Here is a 27,864-nt window from a genome sequence, read left to right on the forward strand (position 1 = left end):
GCTACGGAGCAATAAGGGCGATACCACGCCAAGATATTTTGTCCGTCGCCGCAGGCACCTAGAAACATGGCTGTCCGAAAAATTGTAAAAAAGAAGAACGAACTGAGCGCGGTAAGCACAACTATATATAAATGTTTCACAAAACACAACTACATTTTCGCGAGGTTCGCGAAAAACAAAATAAATACTGGCGCGGCACATTACGGATTAAAACTGTTTTAAAGTCACACTTGGCGTTCCGAAGGGGTTTGTTTGTTTTTCAGCTTCTGAGATGACTTGTGAACAAAGTGCGAAGACGTCGACAGCGGTATATTTGACCACGTCGAGGGCAATATCCAAGTCAGCCGTGCGGAGTCTTCGTAAATACAGCCCTTTGCGCGACGGCAAAAAAAAGAGAAAGAAAGAATGCGAACGCCGTTAGTTACGCGAATCCACTGTGAAATCGAGCATCAAGAATAGATAATTGTGCAAGACGCCAGCGCACATTTCAGTCGTTGATGAGTCAGAACGGCCAGTGTCGTCAGCTTTTCGCTAATGATGCACACTCCAACAGCAGCTCTGTTTGGAATGCATTAAAGTCATCCTGCTGTTTATTCCTGTATAAATATGGGTTGCGCAACGTTTTCCGACAACAGCAGCGACAGAGCCCTGAGTCGTAGGCTGAAGTGCGGCTTGGTCCTCAAAGTTCATCTGGTATTCTTGTTAGCCTTTATTATTATTTTCTTGATATTTTATCGGGTCATACATAGTACACGTGAAAGCACTGATCAGGAAAAGTGTGTTGTCAAAATGGTTTCCATTTTCTCTTGTTTCTATAGTCCACTTTAAAAATGTCTATTATTATTTTCAATCGCGTCTTTCCATTTCTTCTGTTCTTTTCTATTTCGCTTCGTTTTATTCATCTATTTTTTTTTTTCTGTTCAGCGGTAGTTTAAGTGAGACCTCACGAAAATCATATGAACAATCAGTTAAGCTTTAGGAACGTTCCAATTTCTGTACTCCTCCAAGGAGAAAATGCAAATCTGATAATTTGCAAGCTCTCACCAACCGTCTCAAAAAATTGCTTACACGTTTTAGAGAAAGTCTAATGAAGTTTTTTCGCTATTATCTACAGACATTTCGAAAATTTTTTGCCTGAGTAAAACAAACGAAAGACTTCGTCATAAATTTTGTTCAAAGGAAGCACATGCACTTTAAGTCCCAAGAATAACTTGCATAATCTAATAGCGTTTCACAATATGTCTGTGACGATCTTCGGCCAGTCAAAATTCTTTTTACATATTGGCTCATTAGGGGCCGTAACTTGCATCACTTTTCTTCCTTTCCTGTTTGTTCTAGTGTCTTAAAATTTGTACTAGCATCATTACTGTTTTTTTACAAGATACCCGTCACACAAATGGAGGCACCAAAGGGTGAACTGCCAGGGGACCTACAGTTACAGGACGTTCGCAATGCGAAACGTACGATTAGCTATGGAGGCTTAAAACAGCGATATAAATAAATACAAAAATACTGGAAGTAAATAAGTAAAGTACGGATAGTTCAAGATTACGTAGAAGTTAACGAACACAGTTTCTTTCATGATTTAGACACTGCAGCAGACCAGCAAGAGTATTAAGTTGGCAAGCATATTCAAGAGGCGCTCACGAGAATTTAGATGCTTCGAGTGGCCAACATCGCTCGAACAACCCATTTCGCGGCCAAAGTGTCGACAAGCGCACTTGCCCTCTTCAGAGCCTAAATCTACTGAGAGCCTTGGCGAATTCGAGTGCGCTTGCCAAACGTTGCTTCTGGCGACACGACTTGTTCAACCACTGAGGATCAAAGCAAATATAATGGTTACAGATAATCAAGAGTATACAAAGAATGCGATGCAGCTATAGCCATTCAGACTGGGACACATAGCGCAACAAAATATGACACAGGAACAAGCAGAACACAGGACGAGCGCTCGTCCTGTGTTCTGCTTGTCCCTGTGTCATATTTTGTTGCGCTATGTATCCCAGTCTGAATGTATCCCACCAACACGCCCAAACTTCTTCTCTGCTAAAGCTATAGCCAATCTTATAAGCATATAACCATTCTTGAATACAAATTGCGAAGAACAATGAAGCAGAGTTGCAGACTCTGTCGGCAATTTAGGAACTGCATCTTGGACAGAATAAAGAGAACGCCGACCGAAATGGTGTTGACGAAGTTCATTTTTTGGCTTTAACGCGGTAGCCTTGGGTGAAGAGGGCTTCCTAGTGGGAGCTGGAACATCAGTTTGTTCGACAACGCCGTTTTGGTCGGCCATCTCCTTATTCTAATAGGCACCTGCTTCACGACCGCAGGACATGACGTGTTGATTTAAAATCTATGGACTCATTTAAGTTCTTCCTTTGACAGATGATTAAAAGCTGTTCATTTGCTTCGCTCCCCTGAGCTGATTTTTTTTTTCGCATTCTGAAGGGCGGTTTATTTCACCTACGAATCAAGGCCCGGCCTCATCGTCCCCCCTTCTTACTTATTCCTGTATACAGCAGCCCGCTTTTATTTGACGTGCACAAGAACTAGCGCGATGCCCAAACTCTATAGACAACTCACAAACTACATAAAATGATGATCATGATCTTAATGATTCCTTATTCACTTGCACAAGCCCACTGTGGGAGACAGGCAACTAAACCGGTGATGATATAGTAAAAAACAAATGAACATAAAGCAAATGATCCAAATAATTTGTTTACTTCCTTACAGCGCCCCCCCCCCCTTTTTAATTGCCTTACCCAGCTCACTTTTATCTTTGTTATGCACTCTTTAAAAGATCCTTGGTGACGGAGTTCTAACGCGATGCGTCAACTGCCCCATTACGCAGAATCTCCGGTGTCAGCGTCCGCCGTCGGTGGCGTCATTAGTCATAAAAAAGATCATCGCGAACCACAAACACGCAGGCACTCCGCGTGACGCAGAGGCATTACTGAGATAATCGAATTTCTCGAGGTAAAATACGTCACAAAATTCGTAAAGTCCGACTTACACACAATCTACAGGCATGATAGCGTCTAACTGTAATTTGAGTGCATGAGAAAATAGTTTGCATATAGGAGAAAACAATTTTCTTACGCGAAAAGTCACACAGACCCGCTTTTCCTTGCTTACGTAGGTATGGCCTATTGGTGGGTCACTGCTTGTAGCCTGTGCCTTGCGGGGTATGAGCCATTTTCCCTGCCCTGCACTTCCGCCGGGATCGGCCCACCGTTGTTTTCTGTCGGGCCCCGTGTCACAAAATATCCGGCGTCGGTGTCGGCGTCAATTGGCCCCGATAACGCTATCGCGTTCCACTCTTTAAAAGGAAGCTTTAGCTCTGGTGCTCCTATCTAAATACATGTAAAAGGAGAATTCGTTTTTCTCGGCAACCACTGCACCAAATTTGACGAGGTTTGTTGCATTTAAAAGACAAACTTAAAATCTAGTCACTGTTGGTATCGAATTTTTGAGCTAGGTCGTCAATGTTTTATTAAGAACTTGCGAAAATCGAAAATTTTCAAAAAATGGAACTATAAGGTTTACAACTCTAACTCAACCACTAAAGATGATAATACAATTCTGTGAATTGCATCTAACAGTACATCTAAAGCGGACAAAATTGATATGTTACACATGAATATAAAAACAAATTTAATCATAGGGAAATACAACTTTTGCAAAACTGTTGTAACCAACGTAACAAATTCACATAAGATGTAAAATGGCATATTGAATTTGTCCGCTTTGAATGATCTAATGGATGCCGTTTACAGAACCGCGATATCAGTTCTTGATGCAGAGCTATGAATTTGTAAACTTCGTGCTTCTATTTTTTTAAAATGGTCACATATTTGAAGATCGTTTTAAGAAAATTCAAGCCATAAATCGAAATTCCGCTTCCAATAGTCACTAGAATCGCAACAAATTGCAATAAATGCAACAAATTTCATCAAAATCGGTCCAGGGGTTATCTCATAAAAACGTTTTTGCGTTTTACATGTGTTTGAATAGGCCGCGTTGGAGTTGGGCCCGAGCTAAAGCTTCCTCTTAAAGGCGAAGCTTAATCCTCCTCCAAGTTTTTATTTATTTCCTTGTATACGTCCTGATTTTTTTTTATTGCACATTTTGCTTTATTTTAGTGGCTAATGAAAAAAAAATTTGTTTCCACACAAATCGAATGGATCATATAGGGTATAGCAGCGAAGTAATTCAGGCAGCAAGTCGGTTCAGGCGAAAGTCTTACCACGGGAATACTGGGCCTAGTGCGAGAGCTTGGCGTAATAAGAGGACAAAGCGAGCGCGATCATCCATGCAGGAATGCCCAGCGCGAGGTACAACCACACCATGAGCCAGAAGGCCGCCTGCGAGCAGCGACACAAAAGGAGCAGAACAGTCCATCGATTGTTTAGAGACATCAGAAGAAGCTTCACCTTTGCAAACAACTGCGATTTACACAAAAGGAGCAGAACAGTCCATCGATTGTTTAGAGACTTCAGAAAAAGCTTCACCTTTGCAATCAACTGCGATTTCCCTATTCGAATCCATGCCAAACGCAGAAATACTTTTAGCAGACAACAACTAGGCCGAATGGAACGAAATTTGTTGTTCTTGATAGAAAAAAAAAAAGCTAAATTGTAGAAACTCTATGAAGCAGAGTTTTAGCTCGGAACTTGCAATGTTTTAACGAAAATAGCAAGAAATAGGCAAGAGTAAAAAAAAAACTGCAGCACGCTGTTTGCAAATCCCTCATTGTGCGCCACAAATAGATATCGGAGTTCTGCAAACGCATCTGTTATAAAATCTCAGGCGAATAAATTGGGCGTATGAATTTGAAGCTTATAATATGCGTGCGTTTTACGTTTACGCGCGTTTTTGAAAAGTCTTATTCTCCAAGTTATTTTTGCACGGCGCATATACGTTTGTAATGCCAAAAATTGGTGAAGGGCCCTCTAAGACAGAGTATAAAGCTTCCAGTGGAGCTTCAGATGGACTGCCTTCTTACAAACGGTTTCACGGCTCCATCGCAGAGGGTGTTCGCCGTCGTCAGGTAGATCACGTATATCGGGTGGCAATCTCCGATGTTGTCTCGCACCTGCGCAGAGAAGCATGCAGTGCAGGCTTTGCAAGGGAGTTCACTGTCATTCAATGCTGTAATCATCACTTAAACATGTTCACCACGCGCAAACATGGTGTCTCATTCATCAAAGAAGCTTTATTAGAGATTAGAGTCACGTGCTCATGCTGCGCTAAATCAACGTGTATATGATGGCAGAAAACAAATTTTTTTTCGGAGCGACATACGACGCTCGACGCCAGGTGCCGACACCGTCGCAGGTCGGTGTCTGCATCTGCGACACCGGGCCCTTAACGCTGTCGCGTTAAAACGACAGGGCCTACTTTATTTATTTGTTTGAGATACTGCCAGTCTCAGTGAGACCAATGCAGGTGGGCATTGTATTAGATACTTCTACAAAAGGAAACAAACAGGTCATGCTACACGGTACAGTAAAAGAAAAAAAAAGAGAAAAAGCTTCCTTAACTACTGCACAAATCACCAATGACGATGTGAAGTACAATATTTTTGGTTGGTATAACAACATCGCTCAGTAAAAAATATAGTATTACTAGAATTTATATAAAAAATAGCGAATAAGTAACCCATGTAAGATTAGAGAAGTTATACAGCTAACAGATAACAGCGCAGAAGTAGCCAGTTTGGGGCCTGAAATGTAGAAATTCCAAGCGCAGAAATAAGTTTTACAGTTAAGATATGTGGGTGCGTTAAGTGGCGTCTTCTGTGTTTGATGTCTCTAGTAGACTGATGAACGGTGAAAGTCGCGGAGAGGGAACTATGTCTGAGTGGAGAAGATACCATTGTTTGATCGCACGTGGGAAAAGTGAAAACTTGAACGTGTCATTGCGAACATTGTGCTGGTTTACTGTAAATGGGTGCTTCATCGATATAGGCTCCAATTTTTCCGGTAGCGTAAGCGCCAGACGCGTCACTGTCACCTTGTTCCGTGACAATGGGCACCCGTCATCGAAAAACTCAAGCCTGAAGAGAGCACACACAACAAAGTAATCGGTTCGAAAGTGAGAAACATGAAACGCGATTCCGTAAGTATTTGTTCGGTTGATCCCAATGTGCCATAAATCAGCTTGCGGAGGACAACAAAAGTTTCCAGATTATTGACACTGATGGCGTTAATGAAACAAATAAAGATATCCGCATTACCTATGGCGCGACGCGACTGCGCAGACAATGTTTGCTACGTTTTACGTCTCACCAAAAATTTGAAATCGTACATACTTAACCATGGTCGTTTGCTACTGTTCCCAGCGAATGCGCGCGCACACACAGACTAATCCACTATAAACCATACATTCGATAGATATCTTCATTATCATCACCACACATTTGTCCACGGCAGCAGTACGACGGCCTCTCCAGCGATCTCCGATTACCACTGTCTTGTGCTATAGCCGATTCCAAGTTGTGCCTGCAAATTTCCTAATTTCATCCCACGACCTCCTTTTCTGCCTTGCTGCACTGTACTTCCCTTCTCCTGAAGCTCATTTTTGCTACTCTAAAATACCACCCGGTTACCCGCCTTACGCGATAAATAGGCTGCCGAGCTCAGTCTCCTTTGCCTCATGTCAACTAGAATATCGGCTACCCCGCTTTGCTCGCTTATCCACTTTGCTGCATTTGCGTGTGTTAACGTTAAGCGTAACATTTGTTTCCATAAGTCGTAGCGCAGTTTCTTCACGTCTGAAGCTTCTCCATTAACCTCGAAGTTTCTGCCTTATGTGTTAGCACCAGTAAAATGCAATTATTGCATATTTCTCTTTTCAAGGATAGCGGTAAACTACCAGTGACGACGAAGCAGTGTTTGTTGTATGCGCTCCACCCCGTTTTTTTTTTTTCTGGAAATTTGTATCTCATGATCAGGGTGGCTACAGGCGCAAGTAAGTTTTTAGTCCTACCATATCGCGCTTTAAATTTTCACATCAAGAAACATCTGTAAGTTCCATTGCTAACACGGCATGGATACAAGTACCGATAGAAGTACTACAAACGTTAGTAGCACATCGATTCACACTTGCAAGTTTAATAAAAGCGCACACCTTTGACGGCACAGCGAAGTACACAGCGCATGTTTTGTATTTACTTAGCTGTCCCGTGTAAGGTGTGTGATTTTGGTAAACCTGCAAGTAATGTGAATGGTTAGGGTCTGCAATTTAACTACAATCACAACAAGGACGAAACCATCTTTGTTATTATGACAATGCAACGGAAGACAAAAGAGATGAATATGGGACCGAGCTAACTGTCACGAATTAGACAAAGGAAATCTCGTTTATTGAGCCCAGCAGTAGAGCAAAAGCTAAAGTCGGTACACTTGGCCATCACGACTGGGTCACGACGAGACTCGTTACTTGCACTCAAAAGTAGGCAATTTCTCTGCCCGCTTTCGGACTTCACATTACGGACTACATTCTGCTCGGATATTTCGGGCATATTGTTGGCTGAGTTCGCTATAACGAGGTTTCACTGCGATCCGTATTGTCACGTGACAGTAGCGAAACTGTAACTGGCGAAACTAAATCTTTATTAGGCGAACTTGTGCCCTCAACAGCAAGTTACATTTAAAGCACAACGATGGCGGCGAACGCAGTCGGCGATCGTCGGAAATCTGATCAGCGCGGGTCAAGCGCGTCGGCTTTTGTACATCAGTCGTCGAATGTTCCAGAGTAATCGCTGGGACTCTCGTGTCTTCAACAAAGTTCTACACCATTCGCGTCGAACATACATGCAATCCAATTACACAAGGTTCGGTGACAGACAGCGGATGGAACCATCGATAACATTCCAGAAACTTCCAATACATGCAGGCGCGTCCTGCGCTGTGCGATAACATTTGTTAGGCGGTGAAACGTGGTCGCCCCATAAAACAAGTACACGTATCAAAATACCTTCGCCGTTCAAATTCCTCACAATGACACCACTTACCTGCGTCTTCGCTTGCGTGAAGAATTTTTCGACGTCTCCTTCGAAGCCTTTAGTCATGCCCTTCACGGTGTCGACGAAGGTATCGACGGAGGTTTGCATAGCCGCTTTGTTCGTATCCCACGCATTGAGGTTTTCCTCCAGGTAGGTCTGCGACGACAGAAAAATAGATGTCCTCGTGTACCCGTTCCGGAGGCGCCGTTAAAGGGTCATTAACATCTTTCGGTCTATTGTTTTACATCTGCAGACGTAGGATTCTCTCCTGTTGCACACAAAGAGGACACAAAAGAGAAAGATTATTTGACTCGTAATAGTAAATTACTCTCTTACATAAAATAATTGTATTAAAGAAAAAGTTCCAGGTCTCCTTAGCTTCGCCTAAGAGATGCGAAGGCCAAAGCCTCGTAAAGCCTATTGTAATTAGCCTTAATCCACCTTAATCATTAATCCATTTTAATCAACCTTTATCCACCTTAATCCAATCACTGATCAATCGTTAATTAACTCTGCTAATGGTTCAGCCCGTATACGCGGCTGGATATGCTTTAGTTCGCTTCTGGCCTTGCTTAGTTCGCGTAATATTTTCTGTACCTCACAACGCGACCTAAAAACATGGAAATCGAAGGCTTTCGCCTTAGAATAATTGTTGCATAGTTGTCACGTTGTCAATTGTAGTACACATAGCCGCAGTACATAGAGCTTATAGGAAGCTAAAGAACCTGGCACTATGCGACACATACAAGGGTCAATTCTATCAGAAACGTATATACAGGATGTCCTGAAAGTAATGTCAGTAAGGCGATTAAAAATGATTTATTGAATTTATTGATACAAGAGTACAAAAATATTCAAGATACTCTCCTTTTGAGTCGATACATCGGCTTCAGCGAGACTTCCAGCTCTCGAATGCGTTGTGGTAATCCTCCTCCGGAATGGCCTTTAATGCTGCGGTGCAAGCTGCTTTGATTCCGTCCACTGTCCTAAAATACTTGCCTTTCAGCGGCGTTTTAAAGCGTGGAAACAGAAGAACGTCGGGGGGAGCCAAGTCCGGGCTGTACGGAGGGTGGGGATCGTTGGCACCCCAGCTTTAACCAGGTAGTCTGTGACGATGAAGGCGCTGTGGGCCGGCGAATTATCGTGGTGCGACTTCCAGTTGTCTGAGATGTCCGGCCGGGTGCATTGAACCATGCATTTCAGTCGTTTGAGGACTTCCACATAAAATTTGGAGTTCCGAGTGGTTCCAGGTTCCACAAACTCGTGATGAACCAGTCCGCGGATGTCAAAAAAAAAGAATGATGAGCATGATCTTGATCTTTGATTTGCTCATCCTGGCTTTCTTCTGGCGAAAGCACGAGTGCGTGTGCCGCTCCAATGATTTCCGTTTGCTCTTCGAGTCATATTCAGATACCCAAGTCTCGTCACCTGTAATGATGTTGTCTAATAGTTTTCGATCATGTTTGCACATGTCGAAGTTTTCTTGGCATGTTTCAACGCGACGTGACTTTTGGTCGTCTATGAGCACGTTTGGAACCATATTTGCGCACACCTTCCGCGTGCCGATATCGTTTGTAACGATTTCATGGACTTGAGTTTTCGGGATGTTCAACATGTCGGCGATTAAGCAAACACTTAATCGTCGGTCTGAGTTCAAAAGTGGCCTCACTCGCGCCACATTGTCAGTCGTGGTGGTCGTGGATGGCCGTCCGGCGCGGTCCTCGTCGTCGATGTCATACCGGCCTTCCAAAAAGGCCTTGTGCCAACGAAACACTTGCCGATCTGACAGGGCATGCTCTTTGTAAGCAGTCTTGAATATAGTAAGTTTTTTCAGCGGTCTTGCCATGTTTCATGCGAAACTCGATCGCAAATTTTTGTTCTGACGAGCGCTGCATATTCGCTTGCACAAAAATAAAAAATCAGCGCTCATGGACAGGCCCGTGATTTATTGAATTGAAAATGTACGGACGCGTCACAATAAATTCACTGACATTACATTCAGGACACACCCTGCAGACAGACAGACAGACAGACAGACAGAGACAGACAGAGACAGACAGACAGACAGACAGACAGACAGACAGACAGACAGACAGACAGACAGAGACAGACAGACAGACAGACAGACAGACACAGACAGACAGACAGACACAGACAGACAGACAGACAGACAGACAGACAGACAGACAGACAGACAGACAGATAGATAGATAGATAGATAGATAGATAGATAGATAGATAGATAGATAGATAGATAGATAGATAGATAGATAGATAGATAGATAGATAGATAGATAGATAGATAGATAGATAGATAGATAGATAGATAGATAGATAGATAGATAGATAGATAGATAGATAGATAGATAGATAGATAGATAGACAGACAGACAGACAGACAGACAGACAGACAGACAGACAGATAGACAGATAGATAGATAGACAGATAGACAGATAGACAGATAGACAGATAGATAGATAGATAGATAGATAGATAGATAGATAGATAGATAGATAGATAGATAGATAGATAGATAGATAGATAGATAGATAGACAGACAGACAGACAGACAGACAGACAGACAGACAGACAGACAGATAGACAGATAGATAGATAGATAGATAGATAGATAGATAGATAGATAGATAGATAGATAGATAGATAGATAGATAGATAGATAGATATGCTATGTGTGCGTGTGCATGTAGCAGTAGTAGTAATGTAAGTAGTCCCACAGCTTTCATGTTTAATTTATTACAAAATAATAATTTATTACAAGAACCTGCCTTCGCTCCAAGAGCAATAATGCAGACGCACTTAAAGAAGCAAAAACAAACATTTAATTTCGACGTTTCGGCCAGGATACGGCCGATACATTCTTGTTCCATGTGGTCTGACTGATCCGTCAAGCACTTTAACCTTTTTCCAGAAATCAAGGGTAATTTTCTCAGGCATATCTGCCTGCCTACAGTCATGTTGGCCTTGAAGCTGGTGTCACGCATGGTGTCACGCCACACGCAGGCAAACGTAAATCCATCTCACTCGATGAACGTGGATACTCGCTTTCAAGAAGGCTAGCATCATCAGCAACGGCAGCGGCGTCGAGAGAATTCCCTTTCGCGCTGCCTCTCGCGTCAACGCGAACCAGGCGCGCAGGACGAGAACCCATGCGACACCATCAGCTATCTCGGGTCGGTTAGCCTCCGAAACCACCACATATTACCTTTTTATTCTGCAGATTACCGCAGAGATACGACGCGCGCGGCTGGAGTACTAGCAGAGACCCACGCTAGCCTGCGCCACCGTCCCTCTCCTTGCGCGCGCACATTTCCCTGATCCCTGGTATGCGCGCGCGAGAAGTCGGCACACTCCCTTGCTGCCTTCTTCGCTTGCGCGCTCGAGAAGACGCTGCCACACCCTGCAACCATCCTTCTCGGATAACGCTCGCACGCTTTCCCTCGCAATAGCAATTCATGGACATCCCAGGCGAATTTGCGCCGTCGGTGTCGCCGTGAGGTTTCGTATAAAGTCCGAGTGCGATACGATAGCACCCCCGCGCCGTATGCTTTAGGTGCGAGGGAAAGCATGCCAGTGTCAGTCGAGAAGGATGGTTGCTTCATCTCGCCCGCGCAAGAGAGGAAGGCGAGGACGTCGGCGCGTTCTCCTGGCCCGCGCCAAACGTGGAGGGGGGGGGGCACGCTGTTTAGGTTGCGTTTCTCCTACTCTGGCATCGGCTGCAAGCGTGCAATCCTGTAGGTAATCTGGGGTGGGTACAAAGGTGAGGCAATCCGAGATAGCTGATGGCTTCGTGTGCGCTGTGGTCTCAAGCGGCTCGTTCGTGTTGAAGCGAGAGAAGCACAACGAAGGGTGCTGCCGCTCCATCCCGTGAGCGCTCTGAAAGCGAGGGTCCGTGATCAATGAGTGAGATGGGTTTATATTTGCCTGTGTGTGCGTGACACCATACTCGTTCATTAAGTTAGTAAGTAAATGTTTACAGGAGCTCCTACGGCTGATAAATCTATTCACGTTACTTCGTATAGCTGTTTAACAGTTTGCTACCATAATAAAACGCTTTCGCCTTTCGGGCGACACTGCGACTTCTTATGTTAAGTAACTCCTGTAAGATCCATTTTAAGAAAGTTCCTGAAGTAATAACAAAAATTTTCTTTCTTTCTTGACGTTTGTCTTTTAGAGTGAATTGCCTTACCAGTTTTTCATTTTCTGAGGTTCTGCAAAAGGTTGACACTTCTAACGCAACGTGGAGACATTTTATGAACAGAAGAGGAAGGCTTCCCGTGTTGGCCAAAACGAGTTTCAGTCGTCGCCATCCACTCAACGGCCAGGGGTTGTTTGTGGAACAGGGCATGTTTTTACAAAAATTGACGAAAAACATAAGCGCGGAAATTTATCACGAAGCATCAAGGCTACCTTCGCAAAATATACACCGCAGTGCTACAATTTGCACATACTAGGCTGAACGAAGCTCAAAAAAAAATTTTGCCGCAGCCGCTGGGAAATATACTCCTAATTTCTGAACAGTAAATTGGCAGAACTCCCGGAAACAAAGAACTGACTTCATTCAAGCCACAACCTTAATGCATCATAATTATGCGGTTCCGACGCTTTTAATAGACAGTTTACATAGTTACGATATTCTTCTAGTTCTAGGACATAGAGTTTCTATACAGCTGCTTCAATGCTTTTTTGACGTGAGACGTCCGTCAGACGTCCGTCTGAAGCGATGCAACTAAAACATATTATACACTATTGCGAACGTATTTGCAACCATCCTACCCAAGCGCCTAACATCGGGATCGTTATATAGAGGAAAGTTTACTGGACCATTAGTGCAGTGCTTTTTTTTTAAGTTATTTAACTCGTAGCACGGCGGTCACAAATACGAGAAACATGTCATTGACTGACTCCACTCGAAGTACAACCCCTTGTGCAGTGAACTCACGTTTAGGCTCTTGCCGTCCACCACGGAGGCTGCGGTGAGGGCGTTCGCAGCGTTTCCGATGGCGCTCTGAAATGCAGATCGAACGGCGCTTTCATCCTATCTGCAGATTCGGTTATCTGTCCGCACTCAAAGATATAGGCAATAAGTTATGGTATATTCAAATTACGATTGCGACGTAGATGATTTTCAGTACTACTGGAATTCTCATGATTAAAGGTACAGGCATGACGAACTTCCTAATCTAACGTAAAAAAAGCCTTTACATACAGCCACCTTGCTGCTTTTTTTTTTGTTCTGCTAACCAGGTAGTATCTTCACGTGTTAAGTTATACTTTATACTGTGCAACCGCAATACTTATTTGCCTTATTTTAGTTAGTCGTTACAGGAGGTACCTATGGAGTCGTCGACTGGGGGACCCCCTTTTCTATATTCCTGATACTGACGTATATTTTCAGAGAATGTCAATTAATGCATCCAAAGCCTGCGAAATGTAACGCATGCAGGAGTAAGTGGCGAGCTAGAAATCCTAACGAGTTACACAACGGGTGAACCGCCGGTGAATGGGAACGTTTTTTCAATGTAGATAACGGCAAAAGAAAATATTGTTTTACAATGCACAGTGTGCTTGCTATGAGTAAATAAAAGCGAAAGGAAATGTAATTACAGTGGGGACAGCGTAAATACTACTTGGGACTGATATCTAATATTTCGAGACAGTAGACGTCGACCAAGCAGAGTAATTTCCCTCGGTAGCTACTACTACTTACATCACATCGGAATTGAGATATATTTTTTGCTTTGCTACAGTGGTAGTTGTGAAGAAAAACAAAAGAAAAATATATATCAATTAGTGGAGTCCTCTGCAAAAGCAGTCATAAAGTCAAAGCATTGCAAACGTGCATACACGAACGACAATGTTTAGAACTACGTAAATTAGCAACAAAAAATAACTTTAAAAGAGCGCTATTATTGAGACATTGTGTATAGTAGTATCTGAACCGAAGTCAAGATATTATATGCATCCCTTTGCAATGTAGCAGCAATTTGTAACGCGCAGTTTTGCAAAAACATCGATTGTACAATGCAAATCTGCTAATACATCACAACTGACCGCTTTCGACGAGCTAGCAGATGCCGCCTGTATGTGGTATACGTTTCTTTCTCTCTTTTTTTTCTTTAGTAAAGAGTTACGAATGCGAAGAATTCATGTTTCAATCTTTTAACTCTCCAAATTCTGACAATTATGAAACAAAATTCCAGGTTGAAAATGCAAATTCAGCTTTAAATACACGATAGGCTTTAGGTCTATCTCTGAAATGCTGTATGTTTACTTCAAGTCCCATCACCGGTCTCCTTATAGGAGTATGTCCTCGTCGAACATGTTTGAACGAAAGAGTCAGGGAGGTCAAGGACAAAGAAAACTTTCTCCTGTAGACAGCGACAGGCCAGAAACCCAGTAGCAAGTGCTCCTCGGGAGGAAAAATTTGCACTTGCGCAAGCGAATCACCTCGCACACAGTCCCCTCCCGTTTTTCTTATTCTTCGTAGCCATGTTGACGCCGTTGATTTCCTCGGGACGATTTTGTGCAGCAACACACCTCATACGCAGGCTTGGAGTATACGGTTTGAGTGAGAGGCCTGTGAAGCAGTTAAACGGTCCGATCAGCATTTCACGGTATACATATGCCACGACCTCGGCGCGCACCAGCGCATTAGGAGGAAAGGGGGATTGACCAGAAGGCACTTTTAGCCACCTTGTGTCTCGGAATAGTGGTACGGCAATACGGCACTTCAAAATACTTGTGTAGTACAAGCAGTCGAGGACACGAGCACAGCACACGAGCACAGAATGCCAGCACGCCATACGAGCGCAGCATGCTAGCACAGCATGCAAGCACAGCACAACAGCACACGAGCCCAGCACGCGAGCACAGCATACGAGCGCCACATACGAGCGCAGCACACAAGCGCAACATATGAGCACAGCACACGAGCACAGCATGCGAGCACAGCAAACGAGCACAGCAAGCGAGCACAGCACACGAGCGCAGCACACGAGCGCAGCACACGAGCATAGCATACGAGCACAGCATACAGCATGCAAGCAAAGCACACGAGCACAGCACGCGAGCACAGCAAACAAGCACAGTATACGAGCAGAATATGCGAGCACAGCACGCGAGCACAGCAAACAAGCACAGCGTAGGAGCACAGCATACGAGCAGAACATGCGAGCACAGCACGCGAGCACAGCAAGCAAGCCCAGCGTAGGAGCACAGCATACGAGCAGAACATGCGAGCACAGCACGCGAGCACAGCAAGCAAACACAGCGTAGGAGCACAGCATACGAGCAAAACATGCGAGCACAGCACGCGAGCACAGCAAACAAGCACAGCGTAGGAGCACAGCATACGAGCAGAACATGCGAGCACAGCACGCGAGCACAGCAAACAAGCACGGCGTAGGAGCACAGCATACGAGCAGAACATGCGAGCACAGCACGCGAGCACAGCAAGCAAACACAGCGTAGGAGCACAGCATACGAGCAAAACATGCGAGCACAGCACGCGAGCACAGCAAACAAGCACAGCGTAGGAGCACAGCATACGAGCAGAACATGCGAGCACAGCACGCGAGCACAGCAAGCAAGCACAGCGTAGGAGCACAGCATACGAGCAAAACATGCGAGCACAGCACGCGAGCACAGCAAACAAGCACGGCGTAGGAGCACAGCATACGAGCAGAACATGCAAGCACAGCACGCGAGCACAGCAAGCAAGCACAGCGTAGGAGCACAGCATACGAGCAGAACATGCGAGCACAGCACGCGAGCACAGCAAGCAAACACAGCGTAGGAGCACAGCATACGAGCAAAACATGCGAGCACAGCACGCGAGCACAGCAAACAAGCACAGCGTAGGAGCACAGCATACGAGCAGAACATGCGAGCACAGCACGCGAGCACAGCAAGCAAGCACAGCGTAGGAGCACAGCATACGAGCAAAACATGCGAGCACAGCACGCGAGCACAGCAAACAAGCACAGCGTAGGAGCACAGCATACGAGCAGAACATGCGAGCACAGCAGGCGAGCACAGCAAACAAGCACAGCGTAGGAGCACAGCATCCGAGCAAAATATGCCAGCACAGCACGCGAGCACAGCAAACAACCACAGCGTAGGAGCACAGCATACGAGCAGAACATGCGAGCAGAGCACGCGAGCACAGCAAACACGCACAGCGTAGGAGCACAGCATACGAGCAGAACATGCGAGCACAGCACGCGAGCACAGCAAACACGCACAGCGTAGGAGCACAGCATACGAGCAAAACATGCGAGCACAGCACGCGAGCACAGCAAGCAAGCACAGCGTAGGAGCACAGCATACGAGCAGAACATGCGAGCACAGCACGCGAGCACAGCAAACAAGCACAGCGTAGGAGCACAGCATCCGAGCAAAATATGCGAGCACAGCAAACAACCACAGCGTAGGAGCACAGCATACGAGCAGAACATGCGAGCAGAGCACGCGAGCACAACAAACACGCACAGCGTAGGAGCACAGCATACGAGCAAAACATGCGAGCACAGCACACGAGCACAGCAAGCAAACACAGCGTAGGAGCACAGCATACGAGCAAGACATGCGAGCACAGCACGCGAGCACAGCAAAAAAGCACAGCATGGGAGCACAGCATACGAGCAGAACATGCGAGCACAGCACGCGAGCACAGCAAGCAAGCACAGCGTAGGAGCACAGCATACGAGCAGAACATGCGAGCAGAGCACGCGAGCACAGCAAACACGCACAGCGTAGGAGCACAGCATACGAGCAGAACATGCGAGCACAGCACGCGAGCACAGCAAACAACCACAGCGTAGGAGCACAGCATACGAGCAGAACATGCAAGCAGAGCACGCGAGCACAGCAAACACGCACAGCGTAGGAGCACAGCATACGAGCAGAACATGCGAGCACAGCACGCGAGCCCAGCAAGCAAGCACAGCGTAGGAGCACAGCATACGAGCAGAACATGCGAGCACAGCACGCGAGCACAGCAAGCAAGCACAGCGTAGGAGCACAGCATACGAGCAGAACATGCGAGCACAGCACGCGAGCACAGCAAACAAGCACAGCGTAGGAGCACAGCATCCGAGCAAAATATGCGAGCACAGCACGCGAGCACATCAAACAACCACAGCGTAGGAGCACAGCATACGAGCAGAACATGCGAGCAGAGCACGCGAGCACAGCAAACACGCACAGCGTAGGAGCACAGCATACGAGCAAAACATGCGAGCACAGCACACGAGCACAGCAAACACGCACAGCGTAGGAGCACAGCATACGAGCAAAACATGCGAGCACAACATGCGAGCACAGCAAACAAGCACAGCGTAGGAGCACAGCATACGAGCAGAACATGCGAGCACAACATGCGAGCACCACACACAAACACGCACACACGGCGCTAACCTCCGACAACGATCGGTGACTTCGCGCCGGGTCAATTTGCTCTTGCGCTGTTTTGTGTGTCTGTTGTATTCGCGCGACGATGGTATTTAAAGGTGCTTTTGTGTGTAAGGCTAGTCAGATCATTGGTCCCCACGGAAAACATGGAGATTTCACGTGTTCGTACATTTGGCGGTTGACTACGGCAGACTCTGTTGCTGCAGAGCGACTAGCGGTCGTGCTTCTCGCGGCGGTTGCGTTTGCAAATGTGTACTTCTTGAAGCATGTACTAAATAATAAGAGGCGCGTAGTGCGTATTTTTGGAGAAGCCTCTCTCTCGATTTGCTCACGTGTAACTGGCTATGCGTTATCTATGAAAAATAAAGCATGGTTTGAGAGACCGAAAGGTTCCTTTAGGGTCAAGGCATTTTTAGCACCTGCGAACATCAAAAACTGTGATATAATCACTAAAAGTGTTAACCTCTCTTTGCTATATTACATCCTTGATAGCATATTTTGTCATGTTATCCGATTTTACGGTACCGCTGAACTACGCTGTTTGACTAAACGTCCGAACTAAATTATATGAATTTCCCTATCACTGCAATACAAATTGCAATCACCAAGGACCCGCTGAGCATATGTGAGAAGTTCATTATTTTTCTGATCTTTTACGAACTATTAATTTAGCAGCGTTCGCGTTTACGAGAACGCGTTTACTCGAAGTCCACTTCGCTGTTGTACTGCTGAGTATGTTGGTGGGGCCAAACTATTTTAGTCGCGCTGAAATTTTTTCCATTAAGAGGATTGGAAAGAAACTCAAGCACGTACCATGTCCTCCTTGAATCCTTTCTCGTCATCAGCAGTTACATTTTCCAGTGCGTCCGCGGCCTCGTTCACCTTGTTCTTCACAGTCTGCAAGAAAGGTAAGACAAATGTCATTTATTCGCTACCAATAATCAATCTATATTTATAGGCAACGAGTCCAGTCGAAAATGGAAAAGGTTTTGACAAACTGACGTTTCAGCCATGGGCCCTACTTTCGTGTGAGTAAACACCGAAAAAGGCAGAATTCAGCGGAGATTTAGTAGTAAATGCGAGAGAAATGCGTTACCATTACGTCGTACCTCACTGAGGCGCCGGATTAATGATTTCAACCAGGTTGACCACGTTACAAATTGTGGTTCAGGAGCACATGCGACGCCCATCCTGCTTCTTCAGAGGAGCGAAGTGCAACTGTTGCTGGTCAGGAGTGTATATATATATATATATATGATTCAAGGAAAAGTTCTGTAGGTCCGGTGCATAGGTAGTTTTGAAGAAGCGAAGGAGCACACGAAAATTGCATCTGTTAATGTTTTAACGTTTCGGCCGGGGCAGGGCCTTCGTCGGAATAACAGGAGCGAAGTTTTATTCTGATTGACGATGAAGGCCGACACGTTAAAACATTAAAAGATGCCATTTTCATAAGTGTGCTCCTTAGATTCTTCAACTATATATATATATATATATATATATATATATATATGTTTGAGTTTGCTTGAGAACGCTGTTGTAATCCTATCTGTAGCTGCTCTTTGGTGTACCTTTATTAATTAATTCCTGAGGTTTCACGCGCCAGAACCACGATCTGATTATGAAGCACGCCGTAGTGGGGGAATTCGGATTCATTTCGACCCCCTGGGCATCTTTAACGTGCCCCCGTTGCACGGGACCACGGGCGTTTTTGCATTTCGCCCCCAACGAAAGGCGGTCGTCGCGGCCGTCATCCGATCCCGCGACCTCGTGCTCAGCAGCGCAACAGCATAGCAGCTATGCCATCACGGCGGGTTATACCTTTATGGATAGTTTTGAAAAAAAAAAAAACGTGCGTTCTGTTCAATCTCGCCCGGCAGCTCGAGTAACGCAAGGTAATCGCTGATGATGATGACGTATGATAATGAACGACGATGAAGGCGATGCTAAAGCTTTGAAGACAGCGGGAGAGCGCGAAAACGGAGCGCACTTTGGAGAAACTTCGACTTACCGCAATGGGTAATTGATTCGCGACGTTCCGGAGCTCCGATTTGGCATTGCTGATCTTGCTGAAGGCGCTCATAGCATCAGTGGACTGCACGAAATGATGGCCAAACGGAAAAGAAAGAAAAAAAGCAATTTATTACAAATGTACGAATAAAATGTTCTACTGGTGCTAAATGAAAGCCTGTGACGTCGAACGGAAGCACGTCGCATATATTGTCGCCTCTTTCCAAGAAGCACAATCTAGGACATGCTTCGGGTACAAGTGTTTTGAACACCGACGGCCGTGCGGTAGTCTAGACAGCTGGATAAATCGACCAATGCGGTGCGAGGAAGGCTGTAAGAGCCGGCGAAGCAATCTGGGCAGTTTCAGGAACGTTACAGTAGCGGTAGTATAGCAACAGTGGAAGTAGCTGTCATTCTAAGTAGTGGGCGGGACGAAGTGATGACAGCAGCATAAGTAATAGTGAAGGTGGTACTGATCGTAGTAGTAGTAGTATCAATAGTATTAGTTAGTATTAGTTGTAGCACTAGTAAAAGTGATAGTATCAGTAGTAGTAGTAGCAGTAGTAGAAGTAGTAGTACAAGGGACCTGCTAAGGGTACGATAGGGAATTATCTCGCTGCTGAAGTAGCAAGAAAGAAGGAAAAATATTACTGCAGAAGTTCCCCATTGGGAGTTCCTGCAGTGTATGTAATCGTGCTCCTTTTTTCATCTGTCTTTTACGTCGAATGCTACACGTTCGTAAGAGAAAGCCAACAAGCCCAAGTGGAAATCACTAGTGGGACTTATCAGATAGTGCGTATGCTTTCTCTCCAGTTGCTAACATTGCACACATACGTCTCTGACGTATCGGAACACGTCTGGTCTGATAATGGCGACGATTTCTCGGTTTATTTTTTTAAGTGAATGTTAAGAATGCATCCGCACTAAAGACAAATTACACAAACCGCGGCTCACTGCGTCGAAGATGACGCAATGAGCTCCAATAATTGTAATAACGTGTTGGAATTACCGTATTGGTGAACCTAATTAGTCGGAATCTACTTTATTGAGCGAAATTAATGTAAACGTAGTTAATCTGAATTAGGATCAACTAATGTAGTGTTAATTAAACTTCATTACTCTGAATAAACATGATTGGACATAATGTAATTGTAATTACTCTTATACATGCTTAGATAATCCTAATTACCGTTAATTAATTCTCATTAACCTTAATCGTCTTCTTTTTAATTAAAAGAAATCAGGCTTCATTAACCTTAAGTACCCTTAGTTATTCTTGATTAAACTTAATTCATTTATTGTTAATTATTACTTAATATACAAACTATGTAATATATTTTATATTCCTCTAATTATGCTTAATTACTCTCAATTGATCATTATTACACCTAAATCCAACGTAATTAATATATATTAGGCTTCCTTACCCCTCATTAGTCTTAATAGCATTATTTAGGCTTAATTTCACTAAATAATATTAGTACCTTATTAACATTATTTTTCTTAATATCTCTTGAGTATTCACTATAAAGAGACACTCATAAATCTTAGTAATCATACATAGTCATAAGGCATTGTCACATGTACCCACATATGACCCCATGAGTAACCAATGGAGCATATCGTGTCACGCTTTACAGACAGGCGGACAAATTGCAGAGGGACGCAGCCCTAGAATGTTGACGAATTAAAAATACTAGCATGGACGATGACGCGACAACAACTCGCTTCTCACGAGTGTGGACACCGACGGTACACGGCTTCGAGCCGAGACATCAACGCGTTCGAACTTGGCTTCCGGTTCCCGCAGCCGTCTGCAACAGCTCTAGTTTTCATGGGTCTTATCGCTACGATGAGGTTGCACTGCACCGTGCTTTTCTTCGCCTTGTGCTAATACTGTTCTCGCTCGAGAGGTCACATTGGTCCCGTGCAAGTCTCGGCGCAGGCGGGGCTGACCAGTGTGTGTTTACATGAACCCTCCAAACGGGCCGGGATGAGTCAACGTACCTCATGCATTCGGGCTAACGCAGCCCGACTCGACGCTCGTTCAGCGCGACCGGCTAGCGTTTACGCGAGCTCGACAGGCACGCACCAGCCCCACAAACCGACTCGACGGTCTTCTGTCACGTTCATGCAGACGCCCTAGATGTCATAGAAGCTTTAGCGAACGCTACGAACAGTTATTCAAAGTCGTTCAGCAGTGGACCAGCGGTGTGGAAATTAATAATGCTCTCTAGGTTGTCAGCACTTCAGCGGAATAGGCTGCAGGGACATACTCTGCTGGGCTGCGACCAGCAAAGCTTGCCGTTCGTTAAGATCCGCAATGAGGGAATTTCTTCGGCATAAGCAAGAGTAATTACGTTGACAGCTGGTGACCGAATGAACCACGCTTCCTTGTGATGCAATCAATATGAAAGTTCAGAATTATTGTGCACCCTGTTCGAATCTCACTTGTTCTTGTGCACTTGTATGCACAATGTCTGCATTTTATGCAGATAGCACTCCAGGCAAGCTTGCCCCGTCGGCGTGACCGCAACGTTCCTTATAAAGTACAGCACCACCGCGACCGCGCGCCGTCTGCTGTAGGTCTGAGCGAAAGCTTGTGACGATGAGCCCAAAAGTATGCTGGCCTGATGCGCCGGTGTCTTCTCGCGCTCGCAAGGGAGGAAGGCGGGAAGTCTGCGCACCGTCTTCTCATGCGCGCAAGGGAGAGGGGGGAGCGTAAATGTACACGAGCTGGGAGGCGCGGGCGAGAAGGTAGAGGGTTAGCGCACATCTCTTCAACACCAGCTGCCGCGGCTGAGCGCGGGCACACGCGTCCTATCTCGGAGGCGACCTGCGCTGGGTTCGAAGGCTAGCCGACCGGATATAGCTGATGGCTTCGTGTGCGCTGCGTTCTTGCTAGCCTAGTTCGCGCTAAAGCGAGAGGTAACACAAAGGGCCATTCGCGCGCCGCTGCTGCCGCTCTTCATCACGCCGGCGTTATGACAGTGAGTGTCCTCGGTCATCGAGTGAGATGTGTTCATGTCTGCCTGCGCGCGTGACAACGCTCTTGTTAATTTAGTTAGGAAACGAATGTTTACAGCAGTTTATGCGGCTCATGAAACGGTTGACCTTACTTCGCATGGCTGTCTAGTCTTTTGCTATCGCAATCAATGCTTCGCGTGTCGGGCGAAACTGTGACTTCCTCTCAGTACTCGTTTACTTTCTCTGGCGCCATTTCACCACAATTTAACTCGTAAAAACTAGCCCATCTCTCAGTATGCCAAATCTCTACAGTATTTTTCTAAAGCATTTTACGTTCCAGAATAGGGACGTTCTTAAACATAGTTGCCGCAGCTCTTCGTTTCTAGTTGATTTATTATCGTACAAGATAAATTTATGAAGAGAAACTCTCATCAAGTGCATTAACACCCGCAAGAACTGTTCCGAAGGCAACCTATATTATTGGAGATTGCGAAGAACACAAGGGCATGGTCGAAGAAGGAAAAAAAGGAAGCCTAAACAGTTCACGCGGAAAGGACCGCTCCGGAATATCATTTAGTTTAGATAAAAGAGCGACAATTCAAAACAAAAGGACCATAGTTCCTAAACTAAATTAAATTCTGCTATTTTGCGTACAAGGAACCTCTACGCCAGTATTACGTGTGCCGTAGTGAGGATCTCCAGGTTGCTTTTAATCAACAGGGTACACCTAATCTTGGTGTACGAGCGTTTTTTTTTTTCTTTGCGCTTCACTCCTATGAGAATGTGGTCGCCACGGTCAGGATTGAACCTGCGACATAGATCTCAGCAGTGCAACGTCATGGCCACTGGGATGTAGGCGCAGGTAATGCTCACGGTACCTAGTAGAGCATAAGTGTTTTACGACATTACCGATAGATGAGAAATCTGAGACACCCTGTTTATACGACTTTCGCAGCGGACGCTGAGTCACCTTGAAAATGTTGATATACGAGTGAGCGGGCTGACCCGCAACGTGGCTTGGCCTAAAGCCGCGTCATCGCTGCATAAACAAGGCTGTCTTACAGTTAAGTCTTAGCAAATAGTCACTGTTCACGTGTAATACGCGATGCGTTCTTACAAACTCGCGTGCAGCATAACCCACCCAAAAATACAGGCTGAAAATGTAGTACAAAGAAACGCTGACCTTGTCACCTTTACTGTAAGTTAAGCGGCCCGCCGTTAGTGTTTTTATTTCTTGTAACAGTATACAGAATCACGATTTCTCCCGCTTTCAAAGGGAGTACTGTTACCTAATAACACGGAATGCGGCACAATAAACGCGCTTCTAGTAGAGGCACAGCCATGGTGACATACAACGTGCTGTTTATTGAACACGTCTTTATGGTGTCCTGGCTCTCCGAGAGGAATGCTTATTTGAATACCTCACATTCCCATGCAGGGACATGGATACGCACCACTGAGCCACTTTTTTATTTTCCTCTAGGTAAGTGAAAAAGGATGTTGACCTAGCAGCTCTACGAGACAACAAAGTCACTGTAAGTGACAACGTAAATCGAGCACATTTCATGGGTCGTCTACTCACCGCTTTCGTCAGCCCCTCGAAGTTCATCGTCGGGCCACCTGACAGGGGCCCGAGTCCGCTCTTCACTTCGTCGCTTATGCCGAGTTTCTGTCTGAGCTGGGTGTCCATTTTCGAGTTCACGCCGCCGGAGAACTTGGATTTCAACTCTTCGAGCTTAGCATTGGACATCCTGGAATCTATGAGCCCCATTATGGTGTTGTCGTTGCCCAACGCCTTCTCGGCTATTACCACCGCAGCGTCCTCTCCCAGTAGTTTGTACAGGGACATGTGTCCCGACGAACACTCGCCGAAGCGCTTCGTTATATCTAGGATCACTTGCGGACCGAGCACAGCGGAGAGAAGAGAACGACGGGCAGTTACACCACGTATAGCGTCATTGTTCTTTTTCGTTCTCTCGTCTGGTTGTCTTTGCAGAAGCCAAGAGAACTGCCGGGTCCTCCAGCGCCAGGAGCTAGACGCGGCGCTGTAATTGCTGTTAGCGACCCGTTGATCAGCGACGACATCGCTTCCTCCCGACAGCACCTCGTCCTTGTCCTGAACCTGGAGACTTCGACTGCTCTGGACGACCTCAACGCTCTCTTCGTGGGCGTTAACCTTTTCTACGCTCTGATCGTCTTGTCGTTGCAGTCTTCGTCCGTAGTTCGCGCTTTCGGTATTCTCCCTTGGCAAGACTGCAGTAGGCGCGGTCGTGCCTGCGACCGCCTGATTTTCGTTTCGGTCCAGGGCCGTGCCATTGACGCTGTTCGAGCAATGGACGACAACGTGCCGCTGCGGGACGGCTCCACCTACGAACTCCTGCCTCCCCTCCTGACTTTGAAGCAGCTCTCGATGGCGGCGCACGCCCTCATGGTACACAGGTGGCACTTTCTCACGTCCCGTTGCATTCTCGTCTTGCCATTGACTCTCTCCGTGACGCCTACTCCCTCCATCAGCTTCCGTGATCCGCAATAGTAGCGACGCGATCCTGGTTCTGGTCGATCGCTTCCTTCGTGGGTCTTCGTCCCAACCGTCGTTGCCGCCGTCCTTGCTCGCGTCGGCGACGGCGTCCGGTTGCACAACGCCGCGCGCTTCTGATGCTGTCGCCCCTCGATGCTGGAGTCCTCGATAGCCTTGGACGCTCCGAATGTGCTCGTTCGACGTGGCGTTTCCCTTTCTGCTCTTCTGGGCGCGCCGGTGGCGTCTTCGACGGCGTGTAACGCTCTCAGCGTCCCCACTAAGCAAGACTGGAGACGTGGACGTCCTCCCGCTGGTCCCGATGCCACCACCGTTCCCTCTCCGGGCAATGGTGACGGCGTCCTCTTGCCACCAGCTGCCCGTTGGCCCAAATGAATTCTGCGACGGTGACGTCGGCGCAGCAGTGATGTAGTGGTGGACTGCGAGTCGCTGGACGTCTGCCGCATTCTGTTGGTGGTGGCTGGCGTCTTCGTCGAAGCTCTCGTGTTCCGGACCTTCGCCCTCACGCGTGTGCGGGCATGGGCTCGGAGAAACTGTGCGAAATGGCTCGATCTCTCCCTCATCGCTAGAGCTGCTTACGTTTCCATCTGCATCGATGCTTTCCGGAAACAGTGGTGCCAAGTCACTATCGTTGAAAGGCCAGTAGTACTGCGCCATTCCGTCCGGGACAGCTTTGACGGGGGAAAAAAAACAGGTACGGTATGTCAGCCTGAAAATTCCAAAGCTATGCAGAATTTTTACGCGCGTGTACGAGTATGTTTGTGCACACGTATACGTGTATGTATACAGGTGCAACGAACCTTTGGTAGAAAGACCCACACGTCACACAGCGCTTCTAAGTCCGGCTTTAAGTGGAGTCGTTCCTCTCATTTTCATTTACCTTCACTTCTTTCTACTAGTAAGTATCACCACGTTACAGGGCAATACTTAAGGTAAGATTAGTTATCTCAGCCGTTGTGGTGTGCGTAAACGTGTTTTATTTGCCATACACGGGTACGACGTCCTCTCTAGGCAGTTACCATCTGGAGAGGAAGGAAACGGCGACGGGGTTCCTAAGGAGTGGGGGAGAGGTTTAACCTAGGTGAAAGTCTGTGCCTCTTGGAGGTAGTCCGTGAGTGAATCCAAGGTGCACTTACTGTGTTCAGGTTTCCCACCTAGTAATTGGCAGTTACTATCATAAAGCTAGAATTCCTGCTCATATAATCGATTACGCCATTTTAGCGAGTCGCCAGCTGTACAGAGGGAAGTGGCATGTTTATTTCGTTTTATTTTGCAATGCCGCGAGCAAGCACGCTACCCAAGCAGGAGAAGTGACACAAAGTGCATCTATAAGCACTTCTGAAATACTAAAGAAAATTATTACAGTCAACAGCAGGTTGGGAATTACATTGCTCAACGTTTCTAATAACCTTTTTTTTTAATTAACGATGCCCCAGCAAGGTGTGGGAGTACTACAATACGACAACAAAAACAGCAAGTTACAGCAAGCAAAACAATGCCTTAGATAACAGAGCATACATAGATACTGCTAATAGCAGATCGTTCGCTGTCTGGAATGTGCTTGTAAAAAGAACTCCCTAGAAGAAACACCGCCTTATCATACAGTGTTAGGGAACTCTGGAATATCGATTCAAAAATTAAAGCAGCATACTACATGGGTGAGAAAGTGCGGACAGTAGAAAGCGTCGCTGCTACACTTTCGCAATTTTTGTAAACCTTCCTCGGAAGGATTTAGTCACAGCAGCATCAGGAGAAATGCAACGATGCCAGCATATAAACACGCGTAGCGAATGCAAGTTATGGCAACTCGTCTTGCATTTCAAGCTTGGCACACTTACGGTTATAATCTATACCGATAACCATTACTGAGCGCGAAATGAATGCGAGGACTGAGATAGAAACGAGCAAAGAAGACATCATGCTTTGTTTGCATATTACGATGTAAATAATCTCGCCGACAACTGTTTATGGCAATTAAGGGAAAGCTCATGGGGGCGAGTTCGTGGTGCACTTGTGTTACTTGCAGGGACGTGCTTTTAGTGTCGCAAAAGCGTAGAATAAAATTAATTTGCAATTACGGCTGCTTCGTTCTTTCTCAAATTTCGCACCAAGGTCGCATTTTTTGGCCCCAGTTGTTCAGTACAAAAGCTCTACACTGTTACTCGCAAAGTCTGTTAAGCAAAACTGCAATTTCGCCCTAGTCTGCACCTTTTGGATGCGTTCCAGAGAGAATAATGAAAGGTATTATTGAAAGCTTTGCTTTTCCGTGCTGCAGATCCCAGAAGCGGCGCAGCTGCAATGTCTTAGGCTCTCGCTGTGGAAGACGGGGGGGGGGGGGGGGGGTTCGTTGAAAAAAAGACAAGTTGTAGTTTTTATTGGATAAACCAAGGAAGTAACAGCACCGAGTGTTATAATGAGCAATTGGGACCATAAAGTGCGCCGATTCTTGTCGCGAAATGTGATCAACGACCGAGCAACGGTAACGCAAGGTCTTTTTCTTCATGATTTTAAACAACAAACGACCCTCTCTGAGTGTTTCTCCACACAGGCACGTATAAAAATCTGCTTCCGAAACGTTGGCCAGGAGCAGTTCAAGCGCACCGACTTGTATACGAAAAGTTGTGCCAAAGAACAATCCGGCAAACATTGCATCTAACCTTCCAGTGAAAACGTGCCGTCCTGCCAAGGGCTCTGCATCAACTTTGACAGCAGAGACGGTTCCTGTGCCCTGCTGCCACTGCCAGCCGTCGCGTTGCGCTGCCTGCCGTTACCGTGAGATTCCGCGTCGGGTGCAGAGCGGGCGCTTGTCTGAAAGGTTCGAAATAAAGGCGTGGTTGCTACAATCGATAATCCAAAGATACATGTTGCTTGCGTGGGCACTCTTGCACTTTGCGCCCATGATACTAA

The 27,864-nt window shown here is 46.1% G+C and overlaps 1 protein-coding gene across 1 annotated transcript; it reads right to left on the reverse strand.

Moving 5' to 3' along the window:
• Positions 1-280: 280 nt before the first annotated feature.
• Positions 281-27,773, reverse strand: LOC126529163 (uncharacterized). The gene is made up of 9 exons (XM_050176762.3): positions 27,615-27,773; positions 24,004-25,628; positions 19,456-19,539; positions 18,261-18,344; positions 12,976-13,041; positions 8,024-8,170; positions 5,012-5,101; positions 4,253-4,370; positions 281-371 (listed from the first exon to the last, which is right to left on the reverse strand). The coding sequence occupies exons 1-8, from the start codon at positions 27,652-27,654 to the stop codon at positions 4,269-4,271; spliced, it is 2,238 nt and encodes a 745-aa protein (XP_050032719.3). The 5' UTR covers positions 27,655-27,773; the 3' UTR covers positions 281-371; positions 4,253-4,268.
• Positions 27,774-27,864: the final 91 nt, after the last annotated feature.

This window comes from Dermacentor andersoni, chromosome 8 (assembly GCF_023375885.2).
Source record: "Dermacentor andersoni chromosome 8, qqDerAnde1_hic_scaffold, whole genome shotgun sequence".
Taxonomy (NCBI): Eukaryota; Metazoa; Arthropoda; class Arachnida; order Ixodida; family Ixodidae; genus Dermacentor; species Dermacentor andersoni.